This window comes from Podarcis bocagei (genome assembly GCF_964188305.1).
Source record: "Podarcis bocagei genome assembly, chromosome: 10".
Classification (NCBI taxonomy): Eukaryota; Metazoa; Chordata; class Lepidosauria; order Squamata; family Lacertidae; genus Podarcis; species Podarcis bocagei.
The window spans coordinates 3,522,205-3,542,560 of NC_138135.1; the positions used below are offsets into that span (position 1 = coordinate 3,522,205).

The 20,356-nt window shown below is 45.7% G+C and overlaps 4 protein-coding genes across 13 annotated transcripts in view; 3 read left to right on the forward strand and 1 right to left on the reverse strand.

Moving 5' to 3' along the window:
* Positions 1–9,629, forward strand: part of LOC308595636 (uncharacterized protein) — a 176,285-nt gene extending 166,656 nt beyond the window's left edge. For 2 of the 3 annotated variants that reach the window (XM_081210162.1, XM_081210164.1), the window contains one exon: positions 6,794–9,629. In XM_081210162.1, the coding sequence (XP_081066288.1) occupies positions 7,036–8,817 (1,782 nt within the window). In that variant the 5' untranslated portion in view covers positions 6,794–7,035 and the 3' untranslated portion in view covers positions 8,818–9,629. Of the gene's footprint in view, positions 1–973; positions 1,147–6,793 lie in introns of those variants that run through there. The other variant, XM_081210163.1, reaches the window with a different exon arrangement.
* The window catches only part of LOC308595620 (uncharacterized protein), a 251,467-nt gene that overhangs the window by 178,095 nt on the left and 53,016 nt on the right, over positions 1–20,356 (reverse strand). For 5 of the 7 annotated variants that reach the window (XM_081210080.1, XM_081210079.1, XM_081210081.1 and 2 more), the window contains exon 6: positions 15,996–18,627. In XM_081210080.1, coding sequence (XP_081066206.1) covers positions 17,453–18,627 — 1,175 coding nt within the window. In that variant the 3' untranslated portion in view covers positions 15,996–17,452. Of the gene's footprint in view, positions 1–15,995; positions 18,628–20,356 lie in introns of those variants that run through there. The other 2 variants (XM_081210078.1, XM_081210077.1) reach the window with 1 other exon arrangement.
* The window catches only part of LOC308595643 (uncharacterized protein), an 89,484-nt gene that overhangs the window by 21,756 nt on the left and 47,372 nt on the right, over positions 1–20,356 (forward strand). The window lies entirely within an intron of this gene.
* Positions 1–20,356, forward strand: part of LOC308595632 (uncharacterized protein) — a 52,067-nt gene that overhangs the window by 13,164 nt on the left and 18,547 nt on the right. The gene's annotated exons all lie outside the window — the stretch shown is intronic.

Consider the following 20,356-nt stretch of genomic DNA (forward strand, 5'->3'; position numbering starts at 1 on the left):
CGGAAAGGGAGGAGGGGCGGCAGGTAAATCCGGAGCGAGGACAAAGAGGTAAAGGGGTCACGGGGGGGGGGGAGGCTGGAGAAAAGGACTCGGAGACTCCGCCAGCTCCCCCAAGCGCCTTCCGTGGGGCCTGGATCCCGTGCTGCGAAGGGGCGGACATGGGGCGCCCACCCACGAGGACTCCCTGGCCCCCTTTCCCCCGCGCAGGCATCCCTGGGGGGCGGAGAGAAGCGGGTCAGGAAAGGGTTAAGGGGTGCGGGAGGCGCCTGGATAGAGACTCCCTGTCCCTCCCCGGCTCGTCTTGGGGGGGCCCTCCGGATGGAGAGATGGGTCGCGCCTGGCGAGGGGTGAGCCAAGGGGGCGTCTGGATGCAGGGGAGACTCCGGGAGAAAGCGAGGGGGTCATGGAAGTGGGGGGAGAAGGGAGGGGGCACCCCCGGGTCAGGGAAGCGCAGCAATGGGGGGGGGGGAGAGGAAGACCAGTTTTTGGGGAGACATCTCCATCCTGACGCCCACGATGAATCTCCGGAGGGGCCGCCTTGGCTTCTCTCTCCCGCCCAGGAATCCACTCTCCTTCAAGGCGAGCAGAGAGGGATCCCTGGAAAGTGTGGTCTAGTCCTCCCACCCTTCTTTCCTGCAATCTCCATCCTCCTTCCACCCCATAATCCCCTGCCCTGTCCAGACCCACGCTTCTGCCCAGTCCAACCATTGTTCCCCTGGAGAGGAGAGGAAATCCCGAGGGGAGGGGGGAGGCCTTCTCAGAAGTGGCTCTTGGTTTTTGCAATCCCACCCAGGAAGCAGCCAGAAACCTTTTCCTCTCTCTCAGACTTCCATCTTTATTGTCTTTTCCACTGAGGATGAGGATAATGTACACCTGTCATCAGAAACAGGGGTGCAGAGTCCATGGAATGGCTCTCAGGGCTGATAGAGAAGTTGCACCTCGAAAGTATTTCTGTTCCTCTTATTCTTTGTAGGCAATGTCAGAGTGACTGACAAGCTGAGATACAACCCATCATCATCCGATGACAATAACTGCATGAATCTTCCTAGTCAAAGGACCCATTTTCTTGATAGACAGTGCCTGTGGCTGGAGGCTCTACACACCGGGTGTGCCTGTGGAGGCCAAAGACTGCCAGTATCAGCACAGGTGAGGTGTGTGACCTTCCCAAATTTACAGACTGTATGTAAATGAGAAGTCGTGGATGGAATTATATTTTACACAGCAACCCTGTGATTTTCTCCACCCATAACATTTCATGAGCTGATATTGCAGTACAAATTGCAAAATAACTACAAAAAACCCCACAAGATAATAATAATAATTTTACTATTTATACCCCGCCCATCTAGTTGGGTTTCCGCAGCCACTCTGGGCAGCTTCCAGTACATATAAAAGACAGGAAAACATCAAACATTAAAAACCTCCTGACACAAGGCTGCCTTCAGCTGTCTTCTAAATGTCAGATAGTTGTTCATTTCCTTGACCTCTGAAGGGAGGGCGTTCCACAGGGCGGGCGCCACCACCGAGAAGGCCCTCTGCCTGGTTCCCTGTAACCTCACTTATCACAGAGAGGGGCCAGCAGAGGACCCTCAGAGGAGGACCTCAGGGATCAGAGTGGAGGATATGGAGGGGGGGGGATGATCCTTCAGGTCTACAGGGCCAAGGCGGTTGAAGGCTTTAGGGTGCAGATCTTGTTCTCCCATAATGATCTCCAAGTCCGACATATAGTTAGCAGAGTAGAAAAAACACACTCAGAGGCAGCAAAAAAAATCCATTCAGCAGATAAATTTAGTATTGAAGGCAAAGAATCATAACAACCCAATAACTGAATTTACAGTAAAACCCTAACACAGCATAGCAAAACAGCACTCAAGTAAGAAAGACACAAGAAGAGTAGAGAATAGCAGAATAGGAAATGGGACCAGGCGCCTTTCAATACTGTGATTTATAAACAATTCAGTGTCAGAGTAACCTTGGGACCGGATAACAAGCCTGGCTCACTCCAGTTTAAACCAGTTTCTTCTGGTTCCCAAAGACAAGAAGGTTCAGCATAACCTCATAACAACTGATCCCACCACCTGCTCTCAGAAGAAAGGAAACTCCCTTATCAGGTAAAATGTTCCAGCTAGAGAAAACACCAGCTTTGAATTACACAGAGCAAAACTACTAGGACCACCTTGAACCAATAGACTAGGAATGATCTCTATATGTCAGATCAATACTTTTCTTGCCTGAAAGATGCAACCATGACACTTTAAAGATCAGCACAAGCAGTTTGAATTGTGCTCGGAAATGCACTGAGAGCGAGTGAAGATCCTTTAGGACAGGGTTACAAGCTTGAACTTTTCATTAAGTACAGTTCTCCCTTTGCCTTGAATATCCAGCTTTGTCAGAGCCAGATTAGGGTAGTCCTGTGTCAGAAGAGGGGCACGAGATCAGGCAGCACATCATTATTATAAGGAGCAATGGGGGTGGGTGTTTCCGTCTGGGATTCCCATGTGCCAGCTGCTTTCCTTCTGCTTCTCCTGCTCTCTCCATGCAATGTGAGGCATGTAGATGGAGGCCCATCTCCCAGAACAGGAGCTTCCCTGAGCACCCATTCAACTGACCCCAAGCACCAAGCCTTGTCACTAGTTCTCTGACTGACCCAGGCCACAGTCCCTGGAAAAGACTTAGACCTGGGTCTCCCAAAATGGTCCACTTGGAGCTCTTGAGGCCATTGGGACTGTGAAGGTGACTCATGAAGATCTAGAGGTGGAAACAGGGCTGGGTGGAGGATTATAATAATATAATCATAATAATTTATTATTTATACCCCGCCCATCTGGCTGAGTTTCCCCAGCCACTCTGGGCAGCTCCCAATCAAATGTTTAAAACAGTACAGCGTTAAATATTAAAAACCTCCCTGAACAGGGCTGCCTTCAGATGTCTTTTAAAGATAAGATAGCTGCTTATTTCCTTCACATCTGAAGGGAGAGTGTTCCACAGGGTGGGCGCCACTACTGAGAAGGCCCTCTGTCTGGTTCCCTGTAACCTCATTTCTCACAATGAGGGAACCGCCAGAAGGCCCTCGGAGCTGGACGTCAGTGTCTTTATGATGCAGAGGATGGGGAATGTCCAAAGGAACGATGGATCAGAGACAGAGAGGGCCTTTTCATGGACAGAGAGTAGCTGCCTTTCCTGTGAGGAAACAATGGATTTGAAAAGGCTGTATTCCAAGATCATGCTGCTTTATTAACGATGATTGAGGATTATGAAAGGTTGCTGCTGCATTACTATCATTTGATGACATTGCTTTTTCATTTGCTGTGCGTAAGAGGGGTGGGGTGGGTGTTTAGTTGGGTGCGGGAATTTGTTTAATTTAATTTAATTATGGCGTGTTTGTAACATTCTCTTTTTTTGGTTTGTTTTATTGTTTTGTTAGTTTGTTTGTTGTATAGGTTTTAATTTGATTTTGAGGGGAGGGGTCAGGGCTGCGTGGGAGTGGATCCCAACAAACAAAATGGCTGGGGCAGGTTCCACAGGGGGGGATGTACTGGGACAACCAACCTCAGTGATCACGGGTAGGAGGAGGAGCTACGCTAAGACCAGACCACGTCATTACCGAGGAAGCGGGCTTAGTCATTGTTTGAGGACTATCCCTGCCTCCAGGTCTGGTCTTGACCGGACGGGATACTGGAATCAGCAAAGGGATACCCACACAACCTGAAGGTGCTGCTGTGCAATGCCAGGTCAATGATCCATAAAACCATTGTGATCCATGACTTGATCGTGGATGGAGGACTTGACCTGGCATGTGTAACAGAGACTTGGTTGGATGAAGCAGATGGGCCTGTCCTTGCCGCTGCTTGTCTGCCAGGTTTCACTTACACACAGCAACCCAGGTCATGTGGGCGGGGAGGGGGGGTTGCAGTGATTTTTAGGAAGTCATTAGTTTGCAGCAGGCATCCTATTGAAAAGACCCAGTTTTCTGAGTGCATGTTCTGGAAGTTGGGCAATAGGGGCAGTACAGGATTCCTTTTGGTGTACTGACCCCCCCCCCCCGCTTCACCAAGGATTCCCTGCCCGAGCTGCTTCAGGTCATGGTGGATGTTCTCCTGGAGACACCTAGTTTGGTTGTCCTAGGGGATTTTAACATCCATGCTGACACAACCTTACAAGGGGCCGCTCGGGACTTCGTGGAAAGCATGGCCTCAATGGGGCTGTCCCTGAATAAGTCTGGCCCAACCCATAGCCACGGACATGCCTTGGTCCTGGTGTTTACCTCTATGGATGTTCATGATCTGACACTAAGTAAAAGCAAAACAAAAGAAGTGCCATGGTCAGATCACTTCCTGGTGCAACTGGACTTCTCCACGACCCTTCCCCTCTGCAGGGAGGTAGGACCGATTTGGATGGTCTGCTCCCACCATATAATGGATCCAAATGGTTTCCAGAGAGTGGTAGGGGATGCTTTATCCCATGTTGATGGCCTTTCAGCTGATTCCCTGGTGGCCCGCTGGAATGTGGAGTTAACCAGGGCTATTGACTGGCTCCGAAGCACCCTCTCTGATTGCATGGAGCCCGAACAGCCCCGTGGTTTTCCACGGATCTGAGGGCAATGGAACAATCGTTGAGACGGCTAGAGCACCGGTGGTGGATGACCCATTCTGAAGCTGACCAGACACGGGTTAGAGCTGAATGTTGAGCCTACCAAGTGGCGGTAGTGACGGCGAAAACTACTTTCTTCACCGCCTCTATTGCATCTGCAGAAAACAGCAGCAGGAGACTTTTTCAGGTGGTTCGCAATTTAGCAGAACCACCTGCTCCATCAGGGCTCAGTGCGGCCCACATGATCTCCTGCAATGATTTTGCAAAGTTTTTTACACATAAAGTCGCTCAGATTCACTCAGGTCACTCAAGTCGCTCAGGTAGACTCCACCATGGCATCAGGGCCGGGGCGGGAGAGTGCTAGAGTCTGTCTAGTCAAGTTGTGTGGGATCAATTCCAACCTGTTACCCTCGAGGATGTGGACAGACCGCTTGGACGAGTGAAACCAACCACTTGTCTCCTTGATCCTTGCCCATCCTGGCTGATAAAAGCTAGCCAGGAAGGGCTGGGCGATGGGCTTCGTGGCGTGGTGAATGCTTCCCTCCATGAGGGAGCCTTTCCAGACCCGCTGAAAGAGGCAGTTATTAAACCGCTTCTTAAAAAACCATTTTTAGATGCGGCCACGATGCCCAACTATCGCTGAGTCTCAAATCTTCCATTCTTGGGCAAGGTGATTGAGCGAGTAGTTGCTGAACAACTCCAGGCACGCCTGGAAGAAGCGGACCATTTGGATCCCTTCCAGTCGGGATTCAGGCCTCATCATGGGACTGAAACTGCCTTGGTCGCACTGGTTGATGATCTCTGGTGGGCTAGGGACAAAGGTTTCCTAGTTCTGCTGGATCTCTCAGCGGCGTTTGATACCATTGAGCATAACATCCTTCTGGACCGTCTTGAGGGGCTGGGAGCTGGGGGCACTGTCATACAGTGGTTCCGCTCCTTTCTCCTGGGCCTTGTCCAGAAAATGGTGTTGGGGGATGAGTGTTCAGACCACTGGGCTCTCACTTGTGGGGTGCCTCAGGGTTCTGTACTCTCCCCCATGCTTTTCAACATCTACATGAAGTTGCTGGGAGAGCAGGGGGTTTGGGCTGGGTGTTCATCCATATGCGGATGATACCCAGCTCTACCTCTCTTTCAAATCAGAACCAGTGAAGGCAGTGAAGGTCCTATGTGAGTGTCTGGAGGTGGTTGGAGGATGGATGGTGGCTAACAGATTGAGGTTGAATCCTGACAAGATAGAAGTACTGCTTTTGGGGGCAGGAGGCGGGCAGGTGTGGAGGATTTCCTGGTCCTGAATCGGGTAACTGTGCCCCTGAAGGACCAGGTGTGCAGCCTGGGAGTCATTTTGGACTCACAGCTGTCCATGGAGGCACAGGTCAATTCTGTGCCCAGGACAGCTGTCTACCAGCTCTATCTGGTACGCAGGCTGAGACCCTATCTGCCTGTGGACTGCCTTGCCAGAGTGGTGCATGCTCTGGTTATCTCCCGCTTGGACTTCAATGCGCTATACGTGGGGCTACCTTTGAAGGTGACCCAGAAACTAAAACTAATCCACAATGCAGCAGCTAGACTGGGGAATGGGAGCGGCCACCGAGACCACATAACACCGGTCTTGAAAGACCTACATTAGCTCCCAGTACGTTTCCGAGCACAATTCAAAATGTTGGTGCTGACCTTTAATGCCCTAAACAGCCTCTGTCCAGTATATCTAAAAGAGCATTTCCACCCCCATCGTTCTACCTAGACACTGAGGTCCAGCACCGAGGGCCTTCTGGCGGTTCGCTCACTGCGAGAAGCAAAGTTACAGGGAACCAGGCAGAGGGCCTTCTCGGTAGTGGCACCCTCCCTGTGGAACGCCCTCCCACCAGATGTCAAAGAGATAAACAACTACCAGACATTTAGAAGACATCTGAAGGCAGCCCTTTTTAGGGAAGCTTTTAATGTTTGATGTATTACAGTATTTTAATGTTTTTCTGGAAGTTGCCCAGAGTGGCTGGGGAAGCCCAGCCAGATGGGCAGGGTATGCATAATAAATTATTATTACTATTATTATTATTATTATTATTATTATTATTATTATTATTTCATAAAAATTGAGAACATGGGTAGGAAGAGGGGGAATGTAGGAGATGTTGAAATAATAGAAGAGGCTAATGGTGATTGATTTGTTCTTTTCCCTTTGTTCTCTTCCTTGGAATCCAAAAAGGACTTCCTCTCTGCCCACTCTGAAGAAGGTGTTACAGAAGCACGTCAGAATTCCGGGGGACGGAGAACCTTTCATTTCATTAGGAATAGACATTGAAATGTGCGAAATGTGGAATATGCTTCACTGAATGAGCACACATAGCTCACATCAACTAACTCACAGGAGAGAAACCTTTTAAAGATTTGAAGTGTGGAAAGAGTTTCACTGATAGTGAAAAACCTAGAACACATCAGTGGACTCCCATGGGTAAGAAAGGATTCAAATGCAGGGAGTGTGGGAAGAGCTTCAGTCAGAGTGAAAACCTTAAATTACACCAAAGGACTCACACAGGGGAGAAACCATATGAATGTATGGAGTGTGGAAAGAGCTTCCGTCGAAGTGATACACTTAGAATACATCAACAAACTCACACAGGGGATAAACCATTTAAATGTGTGGAGTGCGGAAAGAGCTTCAGTCAGCTTGGAAACCTTAGAACACATCAACGGACTCACACAGGGGAGAAACCATGTGAATGCGTGGAGTGTGGAAAGAGCTTCAGTTCCAATGCAACCCTTAGATCACATCAACGGACTCACACAGGGGAGAAACCATATGAATGTATGGAGTGTGGGAAGAGCTTCAGTTATGATGCAGGCCTTAGATCACATCAACGGACTCACACAGGGGAGAAACCATATGAATGTATGGAGTGTGGAAAGACCTTCAGTCGGATTGGAAACCTTAGAATACATCAACGTACACATACAGGGGAGAAACCGTTTAAATGCATGGAGTGTGGAAAGAGCTTTAGTGATAGTGGAACCCTTAGAATACATCAACGGACGCATACAGGGGAGAAACCATTTAAATGCATGGCTTGTGGAAAGAGCTTTAGTGATAGTGGAAGCCTTAGAAAACATCAACATATTCACACAGGAGAGAAACCATTTAAATGTATGGAGTGTGGAAAGAGCTTCAGTTTCAGTTCAAACCTTAGACAACATCAACTGACTCACACAGGGGAGAAACCATTTAAATGCATGGAGTGTGGAAAGAGCTTTAGTCAAAATGCGCACCTAACTTTACACAATCAAACTCACACAGGTGAGAAACCATTTAGATGTTTGGAGTGTGGAAAGAGCTTCATTCAGATTGGAAACCTTAGAATACATCAACGGACTCATACAGGGGAAAAACCATATACATGTATGGAGTGTGGAAAGAGCTTCAGTCACGATGCAGGCCTTAGATCACATCAACGGACTCACACAGGGGAGAAACCATTTAAATGCATTGTGTGTGGAACGAGCTTTAGTTATGGTGGAAGCCTTAGATCACATCAAAGGACTCACACAGGAGAGAAACCATTTAAATGTATGGAGTGTGGAAAGAGCTTTAGTTATGATGCAGGCCTTAGACAACATCAACGGACTCACACAGGAGAGAAACCATTTAAATGTATGGAGTGTGGAAAGAGCTTCAGTTTCAATTCAAACCTTAGACAACATCAACTGACTCACACAGGGGAGAAACCATTTAAATGCATGGAGTGTGGAAAGAGTTTTAGTGATAGTGGAAGCCTTAGAACACATCAACGAACTCACACAGGGGAGAAACCATTTAAATGTATGGAGTGTGGAAAGAGCTTCATTCAGATTGGAAACCTTAGAATACATCAACGGACTCATACAGGGGAGAAACCATTTAAATGTATGGAGTGCGGAAAGAGCTTCATTCGGATTGGACACCTTAGAATACATCAACGGACTCATACAGGGCAGAAACCATTTAAATGTATGGAGTGTGGAAAGAGCTTCAGTCAGAGTGCACACCTTAGACAACATCAACGGACTCACACAGGAGAGAAACCTTTTAAATGTATGGAGTGTGGAAAGAGCTTCAGTTATAGTGGAAACCTGAGAGTACATCAACAGACTCACATCGGTAAGAAACGATTTAAATGTATGGAGTGTGGAAAGAACTTCAGTCAAAATGGAAATCTTAGAACACATCAGCAGACACACAGGGCAGAAACTGTTTAAATGTATGGACTGTGGAAGGAGCTTCAGTCAGAATGGAAGCCTTGATTTATGTCAACAAACTCACACAAAAGACAAACCATATAAATATCAGGAAAGTAGATAGAGGTTCACTCTTAGTGGAATCCTACATCTACAGACTCATGGACAGGAAGAACTTTAACAGTTGACACCCTACAAACCCATCAACCCTCAAAGAGGAGAAGCTGTTTAAAGGGAAAGATTGCAGAAAGTGCTTTAGTTATAATGGAGTGTTTAAGGAACATCTAAGAGCCAGTGTGGTGTAGTGTATTAAGAGTGGTTCTTAATCTGGGGAACCGTGTTTGCTTCTCCGTTCCTCCACATGCAGCTGCTGGGTGACCTTGGGCCAGTCACACTTCTTTGAATTGTCTCAGCAGCACTCACCTCACAGAGGAAGGGAAAGGAGAATGTTAGCCACTTTGAGACTCCTTCGGGTAGTGATAAAGCGGGATATCAAATCCAAACTCTTCTTCTTCTCAGAGTGGAGAACCCATTTAAATGTATGGAGTGAGGAACGTGTTCCTTTCAGAGTTTACTCGTCTTCACACCAATGAACTCAGCAGAAAATCCATCTGCAAAGCGTGTCATGTATTTGTTCTGGTGTTTATATGTAAAACTGTATAGTAATGAAATAATGAAGGTAATGTCTCACGCTAGTGAGTATAATTTTAGATGTAAGGTACCTTTTGATAGTGAGGTGGAGAGGGTGAATCTGGATTTCTGGTGGTGAGTAAGGATTAGGGCTGGGCATATATTGATCTCATCCTATACCAGTTTCTAGACTACATTGTGATAACCTTTGGAAAACAATGGATATGGCAATACTAATACTAATACTAATAATATCTTTATTGTTGTTGTTATTATTATTATTATTATTATTATTATTATTATTATTATTATTATTATTATTAGTGTGTGTTTCTGGGATGCACATTTGCCTCAAAGCAGCCGGCAGAAAGCTTTGCTTCATGAAGGGCTTCTGGTTGATCGCTCGCCATCACAGTTGGAGATCTCTTTATCGGAGGAGACCTCGGTATATCAAAGGCAGGGGAAACTGCTCCAGCGCAGCAGACCCCCGGGAAAACCTCAAATCGAGCATTTTGAGGACATGGAATCTGGCAGGTGTCAAAAGTGGGCTCCCCCCTCCCTGGAAAGTTCTGCTTTTGAGCTCCGAGAACGAGTGGGTTGGAGCTGCGACACATCGGAGAAAAAGCTTCCTGTGATTATACGAAGCTGCGAGACTGTGAGGCATTAGCGGTCAATTCTTTCAACATCAAAAGGACTGTATTGTGTGTACCTTTTACGTTTGGATTATATATGGCTAATGTAGGGGTTGTGCTGACAAGCTAGCTGAGATAATGCTCCGGGCACACAGCCATCTCTGTACAAGAGATTTATTGCTAAGCTTCAAAGCAGTTACAAGAGTTCAAAAACACACTTCATCTCTCGGAGTCAGATGAATCGTCTGACTTTTTTTACGCCTCCCCCAGCAAGCCCATTTCCTGAGGCCACGCCTCTTGCTTCCTCTGCTCTGTGAGTGGCTGGTTCCCAGTACTGGCTCCCCCCTCCCATCTTCCTCCTCTGACGTGGAAGAGAAACTGCTAATTACCGGCGTGGGCTCTCTGTACTTGCCTCTCTGCTTCCCCCTCAGCTCTTTCGCAGCCTCCAATTCCCTGACATCCACCCCTCCTCAAAGGCCCCCTCCCCCTCGGGAGAATCGACCATCCCCAATTTACCCTTCTCCGGAGTGGCGGGGGTGAAGCCTGGAAAACTACCCTCCTCCTCATCCGTATCTTCAAAAACCGTCCTCCAGTCCTCCCTCAAACCCACAGTTCCTCGTGTTCCCTCTTCTTCTTCCTCTTCGTCAGATGGTGGGAATCCCTCGAAATCCTCTTCATCGTCCGTCGGCCCGAACACCTGTTGGAAAAATCTACCCCGGGGTTTGGGTTTGTCGGGGAAGAAATTGTGGAACTCCTCCACTAGACCCTCGTCAGTGATACAACTCTCCGGCACCCAGGTATTCTCTGAACTAGGGGCCCCTTCCCACGCCACCAGATACTCTTGCTTCTCTGCTTCCCCCTCAGCTCTTTTGCAGCCTCCAATTCCCTGACAGCTAACTAAAGACCTAAACTAAAGAAAATGTTTTCAAAAGTACTATAAGCAGCTTTACAAAAAGGAAAAATGGATAAAATGGAACAGTTTTTGGACAAAAATGGATTGCAGAAAATTCCAGCGGACAAAACAAGCCTACTAAATGAACTGGTTACAAGACAAGAAGTTGAAGGGGCAATTAGAATCATAGAATCATAGTGTTGGAAGAGACCACAAGGGCCATGGAGTCCAACCCCCTGCCAAGCAGGAAACACCATCAGAGCACTCCTGACATATGGTTGTCAAGCCTCTGCTTAAAGACCTCCAAAGAAGGAGACTCCACCACACTCCTTGACAGCAAATTCCACTGTCGAACAGCTCTTACTGTCAGGAAGTTCTTCCTAATGTTTAGGTGGAATCTTCTTTCTTGTAGTTTGGATCCATTGCTCCGTGTCCGCTTCTCTGGAGCAGCAGAAAACAACCTTTCTCCCTCCTCTATATGTCATCCGTTTATATATTTGAACATGGCTATCATATCACCCCTTAACCTCCTCTTCTCCAGGCTAAACATGCCCAGCTCCCTTAGCCGTTCCTCATAAGGCATCGTTTCCAGGCCTTTGACCATTTTGGTTGCCCTCCTCTGGACACGTTCCAGTTTGTCAGTGTCCTTCTTGAACTGTGGTGCCCAGAACTGGACACAGTACTCCAGGTGAGGTCTGACCAGAGCAGAATACAGTGGCACTATTACTTCCCTTGATCTAGATGCTATACTCCTATTGCCCAAATGAAAATAGGCAAAGCACTGGGACCTGATGCTTTAACTTCCAAGTATTATAAAATATTTAAGGATTGGCTGATACAACCATTGATGGATGTTGTAACAAAATATTAAAGGGGGACAAAGCACCCGAGTCCTGGAAAGAGGCCTTCATCACTCTGATACCCAAACCAGATACAGATAGAGCTCAAGTAAGGAATCAGCGACCAATTTCCTTGTTGAATGTGGATTATAAAATATTTGCAAATATTTTGGCTACAAGATTGAAGAAGATTTTGAATAAGCACATACATAAAGATCAGTTAGGTTTTTTATCTGAGAGGCATATGAAAAATAATATTAGGAATGTGCTGGAAAGATTAGAGGCAAAAAAGAATCCTAAAGCAATATTTATGTTTATTGATGCAGAGAAAGCCTTTGATAATGTTTCTTGGAGTTTTATGAAACAGAACTTGTGTAATATGGGGATCGGTCAAAAAATTTTTTAATGGTATTAATGCAATTTACTTGGAGCAGAAAGCAAAAATTATAATTAACAATGTGGTCTCAGAAGAAATTAGGATTGAGAAGGGAACCAGGCAAGGGTGCCCACTTCCTCCCCCCCTGCTTTCTAATTCTGTCCTAGAGGTGCTGCTGAATAGGATAAGGAATGATGAGGAAGTTAAAGGTATAGTAGTGGGAACTAAACAATATAAGTTAAAAGTCTTTGCTGAGATTTGGTATTGACTTTACAGGACCCTGAGATCAGTGCAATCAAAGCACTGAAGATAATTCAACAGTTCGGACAAGTTGCAGGTTTCAAATTGAATAAGAATAAAACCAAAAGTTTTAGGGGGGGGGAAATAACGATACATGAAAAACTTAACTTAGAGGAACCCACAGGGCTGAAGTTTGTGAAAAAGGTGAAATATCTGGGTGTAAATATGACTGCAAAAAATGCATTTGTACAAAGACAACTATGAAAAGTTATGGAAAGATATCAAAAGAGATTTGGATATTTGGACAAGGTTGAAACTATCTTTGCTGGGCCGAATTTCTGCGATAAAGATGAATGTATTGCCTAAGGTGTTATTTTTGTTCCAAGTACTCCCTATCATTGATAAGTTGAATTGTTTTAAGGAATGGCAAAAGATATTATCTAAATTTATCTGGCAGGGGGGAAACCCAGAATTAAGATTAAATTATTAACAGATGTAAAAGAGAGGGGGGGTTTCTCCCTGCCAGATTTAAGGATTTACTTTGAAGCTGCAGCCTTTTGCTGGCTGAAACAATGATTTTTATTGGAAGATACAGATGTTTTGGATTTAGAAGGTTTTGATAATGTATTTGGTTGGCCTGCATATTTATGGTATGACAAGCTAAAAGCTCACAAAAGATTTAAAAATCATATAACTAGAAAATGTTTGGATGATGTTTGGATAAGATACAGGGATTTGTTAGAAAGGAAAACACCCAGATGGATATCACCATTGGAAGCTAAGACCCATAAAAGGTTGAATATGAAAGATACATGGTTGAAGTATAATGATAGTTTGATGGAAGTAGGGGACCAATCTAGATTAAAATCGTATGATCCGTTGAAAGATAAATTAGATGATTGGTTCCAGTACATCCAGATAAATGAAATGTTTAAAATGGATTAGAAAATTGGTTTTCAAACAGAGAAATCCAAACTAGAAATGGAATTATTAGATACAAAAACAAAATACCTATCTAAGATGTATAATTTATTGCTGGAATGGCATATGACAGATGAACAAGTGAAATCTGTAATGATTGAATGGGCCAGGGATGTGGGGCACAATATCATGATGGTGATTGGGAGAAATTGTGGAAAAAGGAATTGGAAGAAACAAGATTTACCAACTATCGAAGAATGGCAGATGAAGATGATGGACTACATGGAATTTGCCAAACTGACCGGGAGACTCTGAGACCAGAGAGAAGAGATGGTGGAAGAAGATTGGAAGAAGCTTAAGGAATATTTGAAAAAAATATGTTAATATTTAAATCTTAGAATAGCTTTGGAAGTGGATATAGGCTGTAGGGCTAGAAGTAGAAGATAGTGTATTTTAAAATAATATTATCTGTAAGCGATAAAATGTGAAGTTAATTTAAGTGTGATTAAAAAAAAGATGGTTAGAAACTATGATATATGTAAACTGCTAAAGAAGTAAAATGAAAATCAGATAGGTGGGACTTGGAGAAGCCCACCTAACAATGTTTAGAAAAATAAGGATAAGAGAATAATCTGTTTGCATTGTTTGTTTTTCTGTTTGTGTTCTTTATTTGTGTTATAAAATGAATAATTTTTTTTGAAAAAAAGAAAGCTTTGCTTCGTGAAGCCCCTACAGATGCCGAGTTCCTGACTTCCCTCCCAGGCGACAGGAAGCGAAAGACACACCTCCATTGCCCTGTTTCCTTCCAGCCTCTTTCCTCCCTTGCTCCCTTCTGCCGGTGTGTGTGCCTGACTTAGATATCCTGTGTGCTGTATTTTTTTACTGCTGAAACTGGATTTGCTCTCAGGAGAAAAGTTTTGTGCCTCACTGGGGACCCAATGAGAACTGTATGCTCTGAAAGCTTCGTAAACTATTACTGAAGAAGTCCTGCTGCCCTGGAGTTGCTCTACTCAAGCATGCAAGATGGTTTTTGCACCAAACTCTGTCATCCCCCCACCGCATGATCTCCAAGCACTGCTTCTTCACCCAAACTTCATCCCTGCCTCCTAAACATTCTGAAAAAAACTTGAAATGCTGTAATTTAATGGGAGATTTCCCCCAAGCCTTATTGCAAGAGAGGGAAGGATGGGTTGCAGGTACCAGGGAAGTCTCCTGATGGGCCCATCTTCACTCTTGAACCCCATGGGGTAACCCCAGAGTTCCTGCTTATTCTGGGGTTTGGGGAAGATAGTACTTTTCCTTAGTCCCAGAAGTTTTTATTCAGTCATGCTGCTAGGGAGTTTTCCTACCAGAGGCCCACAGTGCATATTACTATCATACTGATTTTACTTTTGTTGTTGCTGCTGTTGTCATGGACTGGAGGGGTGCAAGGGGGGGGGAGGCACCAGCTGGGGAACACAAAAGGGAAGAAGGCTCAGAGCCCAGGGACTGGTGGTGGGATGGCGATGAGCAGAAAGAGGGAGAAAAGGGAGCAGAATGGGAGGGGAGGTGTTGCAAGCTGAGGAGGGAACAGTGTTTGGTGAGCAGGAAGAGGCTGGGGCAGAGAGCTGTTCAGACTCAGAGGGAGGAGAAGGGGGGCAGGAGACCATCAGAGGAGGCCATCAGCTGAAGCATCCAGGGAGACTCCCCCTCCTGCTGTGACCAGCTCCCCTCTCCCCTGGTCTCCTAAAGCACACAGAGAGATCCATTTCAGACCCCATGAGCCTGTATATGATATTAAGAGGTATTTTTTTGTCCCAACATACATCACTTTAATCTCATTGACAATGAACTGTATTTTCTGCCAATTCAACCCATTTGGAGAAGTCCTTTTCGAGCTCCTTGTAATCTCTCTTTCTTTGAACAACCCTCGGCAATTTACTGCCATCAGCAAACTTTGCCCCCTCCCTCCTAAGTCTAGATCATTTGTGAACAAGTTGAAAAGCCACAGGTCCCAATACTGATCTTGAGGGGACTCCGCTTTCTGCTCCTCTCCATTCAGAGAACTGTCCGTTTACTCTCTTGGTGTTTCAGAAGGAGGGCTGCCTCCAACTGGGGAGGCACATTTCTTCTAGGGGCACATTTCTGGAGTCCCCACGGTGCCCCCCAGCCTGGCTTCACTTGGCCAGGGCAGCTGCATTTTGTTTCGCTGCAGGTGAACCTTCTCCCTGCAACTTGGGATCTTAAAGCAACTGTGATGGGGGGGCAGAGGGGGCACAGCTTCCCCACACTTGTGAAGGAGCCACGGGGGGGAGGCAGGTATAATTGGGGGGGGGAGTAGTGTGGAGGAATGAGCGAGATGGAGCTTCTGGAGCCTGTGCTGCCCCCCTCCCTGCCTGCTCCCTGAAACTTTCCTGAGCCTCTCCCCTTTTCATTTCAATGACTGGGGGTCCCGCACAGCCCTCAGGGCACCTCAGTATCTTGGGAGGGGGGAGCTATTTTGTTTGCTGAGGGCAGGGACACAATTCTATCTCATTGCGGGGTGTCAAACTTTTAGGTAAGAGGCTCAGGTGGAAAAGCACTGAGAAGGAAAAAATCCTGGGGTGCTGATTTCCTCCGCTGCCCAGCTCCCCAGGGGGCCACACCCTGCGGTCCCTCCGGGGTCAGCAAAGAAGGAGAATTCAGGCAAGTTAAAGGAGCAAAACAGCGGTCAGTAGACCTGATCTTTATTTGTAGCAACAAGGTTCATCCACACCAAGAGTAGGAACCCTGAGAAGATGGTTGCATGAACTTTTAAGACTTTTACCCCCTTTCCCATAATAAATTTTCTAACAACTTCATCAATACATGACATGGGGCTTTTTTGGGGGTTGTTGCTGTTGGCGTTTTGTATTTATATTTTAGATCTTCTTGTGATTCATGTGGAAATTGTTCAATTTTTCAATCCCAGCATTCCAAACTAACCCTATCGCCATCTAGCATTTCCTAAAATTTACTCTTCTACTGTAATTACCATTATTCTATTAATGTCATTGATACATGCGTATAAAACTTTAAATACAAACACCAAGACATTGCACTGAAACTTTCAATAAATGCGCATGCATGCACTTTCCAAGAGTCTCATTCGAGAGCCAGTGGGGTGCAGTGCTTAAGAGTTTTGGACTAGGAACTGGGAGACCTGGGTTCAAATCCCCACTCAGCCATGAAGCCCACTGGGTGATGGCTTCACAGCCCAACCTACCTCACAGGGTTGTTGTCAGGATTAAACAATGAGGGGGAGAATGACTCAACACCTCACTGAGCTCCTTGAAGAAACAGGTGGTATATAAAGGCATCCAATAAATTTCACTAAGCAGAAAGGTAAGATTCTGCTCTTAGGCAAGATGAATCAGGTGCACAAATATAAGATGGGGGATACCGGGCTTGCCAGTAGTACATGTGGAAAAGGGGTCTTAGACTAACATGAGTCAACAGTATGATTCAGCAGCAAAAAAGGCTGTTATGCTAGGCTGCGTCCAAAGAAGTCAAGTGTCCAGATCAAGAGAAGTAACAGCCCCACTTTCTTCTGCCTTGTTCAGACCACACCTGGAGTCCTGTGTCCAGTTCTGGGTGCCCCAATTTAAGAAGGATTTTGACAAGCTGGAAGGTGTGCAGAGGGGTGTGTGTGACCAAGACAATTAAGAGATGGGAAACCAAGCCTTCTGAGGAACAGGAAGGGCTGTCAGGTGGAAGATTGAACAAGCTTGTTTTCACCAGCTCTGGAGGCTGGGACCCAAACCAATGGCTTCAAATTAGAGATGCCCTTGGAAGGTTGTGGACTCTCCTTCCTTGGAGGTTTGTAAGGAGAAGTTGTAAGGAGAAGGCAATATGTCATGGAAGCTTGAGTTGAGAGTCCTGCAGTGGACTAGACGACCCAGGGGTCTCCTGCAGGTCTAAAATTCTATGATTCTCCCCTGTATGAATTCTTTGATGGACCATGAGCTTGGTCCTCTTACTGAAGCTCTTTTCACATTCCAAGCACTGATATGGTTTCTTACCACTGTGAATTCTTTGATGGGAAGGGAGACTTTGCTTCTCCCACATTCCAAGCACTGATATGGTTTCTCACCACTGTGAATTCTTTGATGGGAAGCGAGACCAGACCTCACAGTGAAGCTCTTCCCACATTGGGAGCACTGTTATGGTTTCTCACCACTGTGAATTCTTGGGTGTGCCACGAGATTGGCATGGTGACTAAAGGTTTTTCCACATTCCAAGCACTGATATGGTTTTCCCCCTGTGTGAATTCTTTGGTGGGAAGTGAGATCGGCTCTCTGGAGGAAACTCTTTCCACAATCCAAGCATTGATAGGATTTCTCCCCGGTATGAATGCTTTGATGGGTAGCGAGATGGGCGCTTTTACAGAAGCTCTTTCCACGTTCCAAGCACTGTGAATTCTTTGGTGGGAAGTGAGATTGGCTCTATGGCAGTAACTCTTTCCACATTCCGAGCACTGATAGGGTTTCTCACCAGTGTGAATTCTTTGATGGGAAGTGAGATTTTGATTCCGACTGAAGCTCTTCCCACATTCCAAGCACTGATAGGGTTTCTCACCACTGTGAATTCTTTGATGGGAAATAAGACTTGCCTTCTGACTGAAGCTGTTTCCACAATTCATGCATTGATAGGGTTTCTCCCCAGTATGAATTCTTTGGTGGGAAGCGAGACCGGAGCTCACAGTGAAACTCTTCCCACATTCCGAGCACTGATAGGGTTTCTCACCACTGTGAATTCTTTGATGGGCCGTGAGATTTGCCCTGTGATTGAAGCTCCGCCCACATTCTGAGCACTGATAGGGTTTCTCACCTGTATGAATTATTTGATGGGCTGTGAGATGGGTGCTTTGACTGAAGCTCTTTCCACACTCTCGGCATTGAAATGGCTTCTCCCCCCTGTGAATTCTCTGGTGTTTATGGAAGGTTGTGCTTGTATTAAAGCTTTTCCTACATTCCAAGCACTGATAGGGTTTCTCCCTGCTGTGAGTTATTTGATGTGAAATGAGATGTGCACTCGTACTGAAGCTCTTTCCACATTCCAAGTATTTCAGTGGGTCTTCCCCTGTGTGAATTATTTCCTGTGAAGTGAGGCTTTCATTCCAACAGAAAGTTTCCCGCCATTCAGAGAACTGAGAGGGTTTCTTCTCAATAGCATTTCTTTGGTGGGTAGTCGAATGGGAGCTGTGACTGAAGCTCTCTCCACACTCCAAGAGTGGCAATGGCTTCTCCTCTGTGTGGATTCTGTCATGGGCGTCCTCTGTCTCAATTTCCAAATCATCACCACCTGCAATGAAGAAATGGATTAGAGCTGCCAGAATAAATGGAGGGCCACTGTATTGAATATTGATCATTAACCCTTGTGATAGAGAAAGAATTCTATGCATCAACATTGCTGACCACACACTAGAGGTGGGCAGTGTTAGAAACAGAGATAGGACAGCTAGGACATAAAGAGGACCTTAAACCTAGGTTATGGGCTCAAAAATGGAATGTCCATATGCACTCTCTTATGACAAAAATACAAAGCTGAAAAGGAATGAACAGCAGCTGAAATAATATGTTCATTTTTCACATGGTCTAGTCCTTCCCCTGCCCACCCCCTGATTTTTAAAGAAGGTCTCTCCTTCAGTCTAGAGAGTAGCTGGAAGTGGGGAGGCAGAAAAAGGTCCTTCTTTCCTTCCACTCTGCAGTTTTAATCCAAAATATTAGATTCTGTGAGCAGAGCTCAGAAACTGCTCGTGTCTATGACATTCCCTGTTGCAAAATGCGCCTAGCGCCATGCGAGTTTCAGACACTGGAGGTAGTGGATGATTTTGTCTACCTAAGAAACCAACAACCTCTTCGTTGATGCTGACAGGATAAGGGTACTGGCGAGGCAGTTACGGCAACGGCTCACCTCTCCAAAAGAGTACAGTGGTACCTCTGGTTAAGAACTTAATTTGTTCTGCGGACTTCCGGGTCACCGCAGCCATGGGAAGGAGCGCAAGGCTGCCCTCCAGGGGGGGGGGTCTCAAACAATACGGAGGTCTAGGGAGGTCACGAAGGCTCTGTTAACCTCGAAACCTCAGGAGGATTATCCTGGGAAACAGAGTACCCAGCGAGGCTGCTTGTGCTCTCCTGCGTTGTCAGCGTTTTACAGGGTTAGAGCTGCAGCATGAAGGGGAAGCAACAGACTCCGTGTTGTGAAGCCTCAGGCTTCGTGTGAAAAGCGGTGAGCCTCCGACAACAGTTCCAAAGCTGGGAAATAATTTAAGCAACTAAGCTGATAATAAACAGAAAATTTAAGTAAAGAACCCAGCGGAAAAGAATACATGGGATGAAAGAAGAAGGAGTCCACTACTGGCGGTAAGAGTAAAATGGAGTATAGCGGGAGACTGGGAGAGAGAGAAAGCAACAAAGTTGCTGCTAAGTGGGTGTAGAGGAGAGACCTCAGATACAAAATACAAGGATTCTGAGGCAAGGTAACGACTGAAAATAATTTAATGGACTAGAGAGAAGTGAAAGGAATTTTTCTGTTCTACCTGGTTGGAGGTTCGAATCAGCTAATAAAATAGGGAAATACTTGGCGTGGCAACTAAGAGAAAGGAAAAAGCAAAATATGATCTGTAAGATAAGGGATGGAGAAAGGATACTGGAAGAGCCAAAAGAAATAAAAAGGATATTTCAGAAATGCTATAAGGACTTATATAAAAGAGAAAAGGAAACAGACTATGAAATAGGACGTTATCTGGGAGAACATCATCTACAACAGATTGCAACTGAAGAAAAACAGTTATTAAACAAGATGATTGTGGAAGATGAGATAAGGAAGGCAATAAAAAAAATGAAAATTGGAAAAGCGCCAGGGCCGGATGGCTTACCGGCCAAATACTACAAAACATTAAGTGATCAACTATGTCCAATTTTATGTGAAGTCATGAATAATATTTTAAAAGAAGGAAGGATGCTGAATACCTGGAAGGAGGCTTATATTACATTAATACCTAAAAAAGATGTCGACGCCCTAGAGGTGA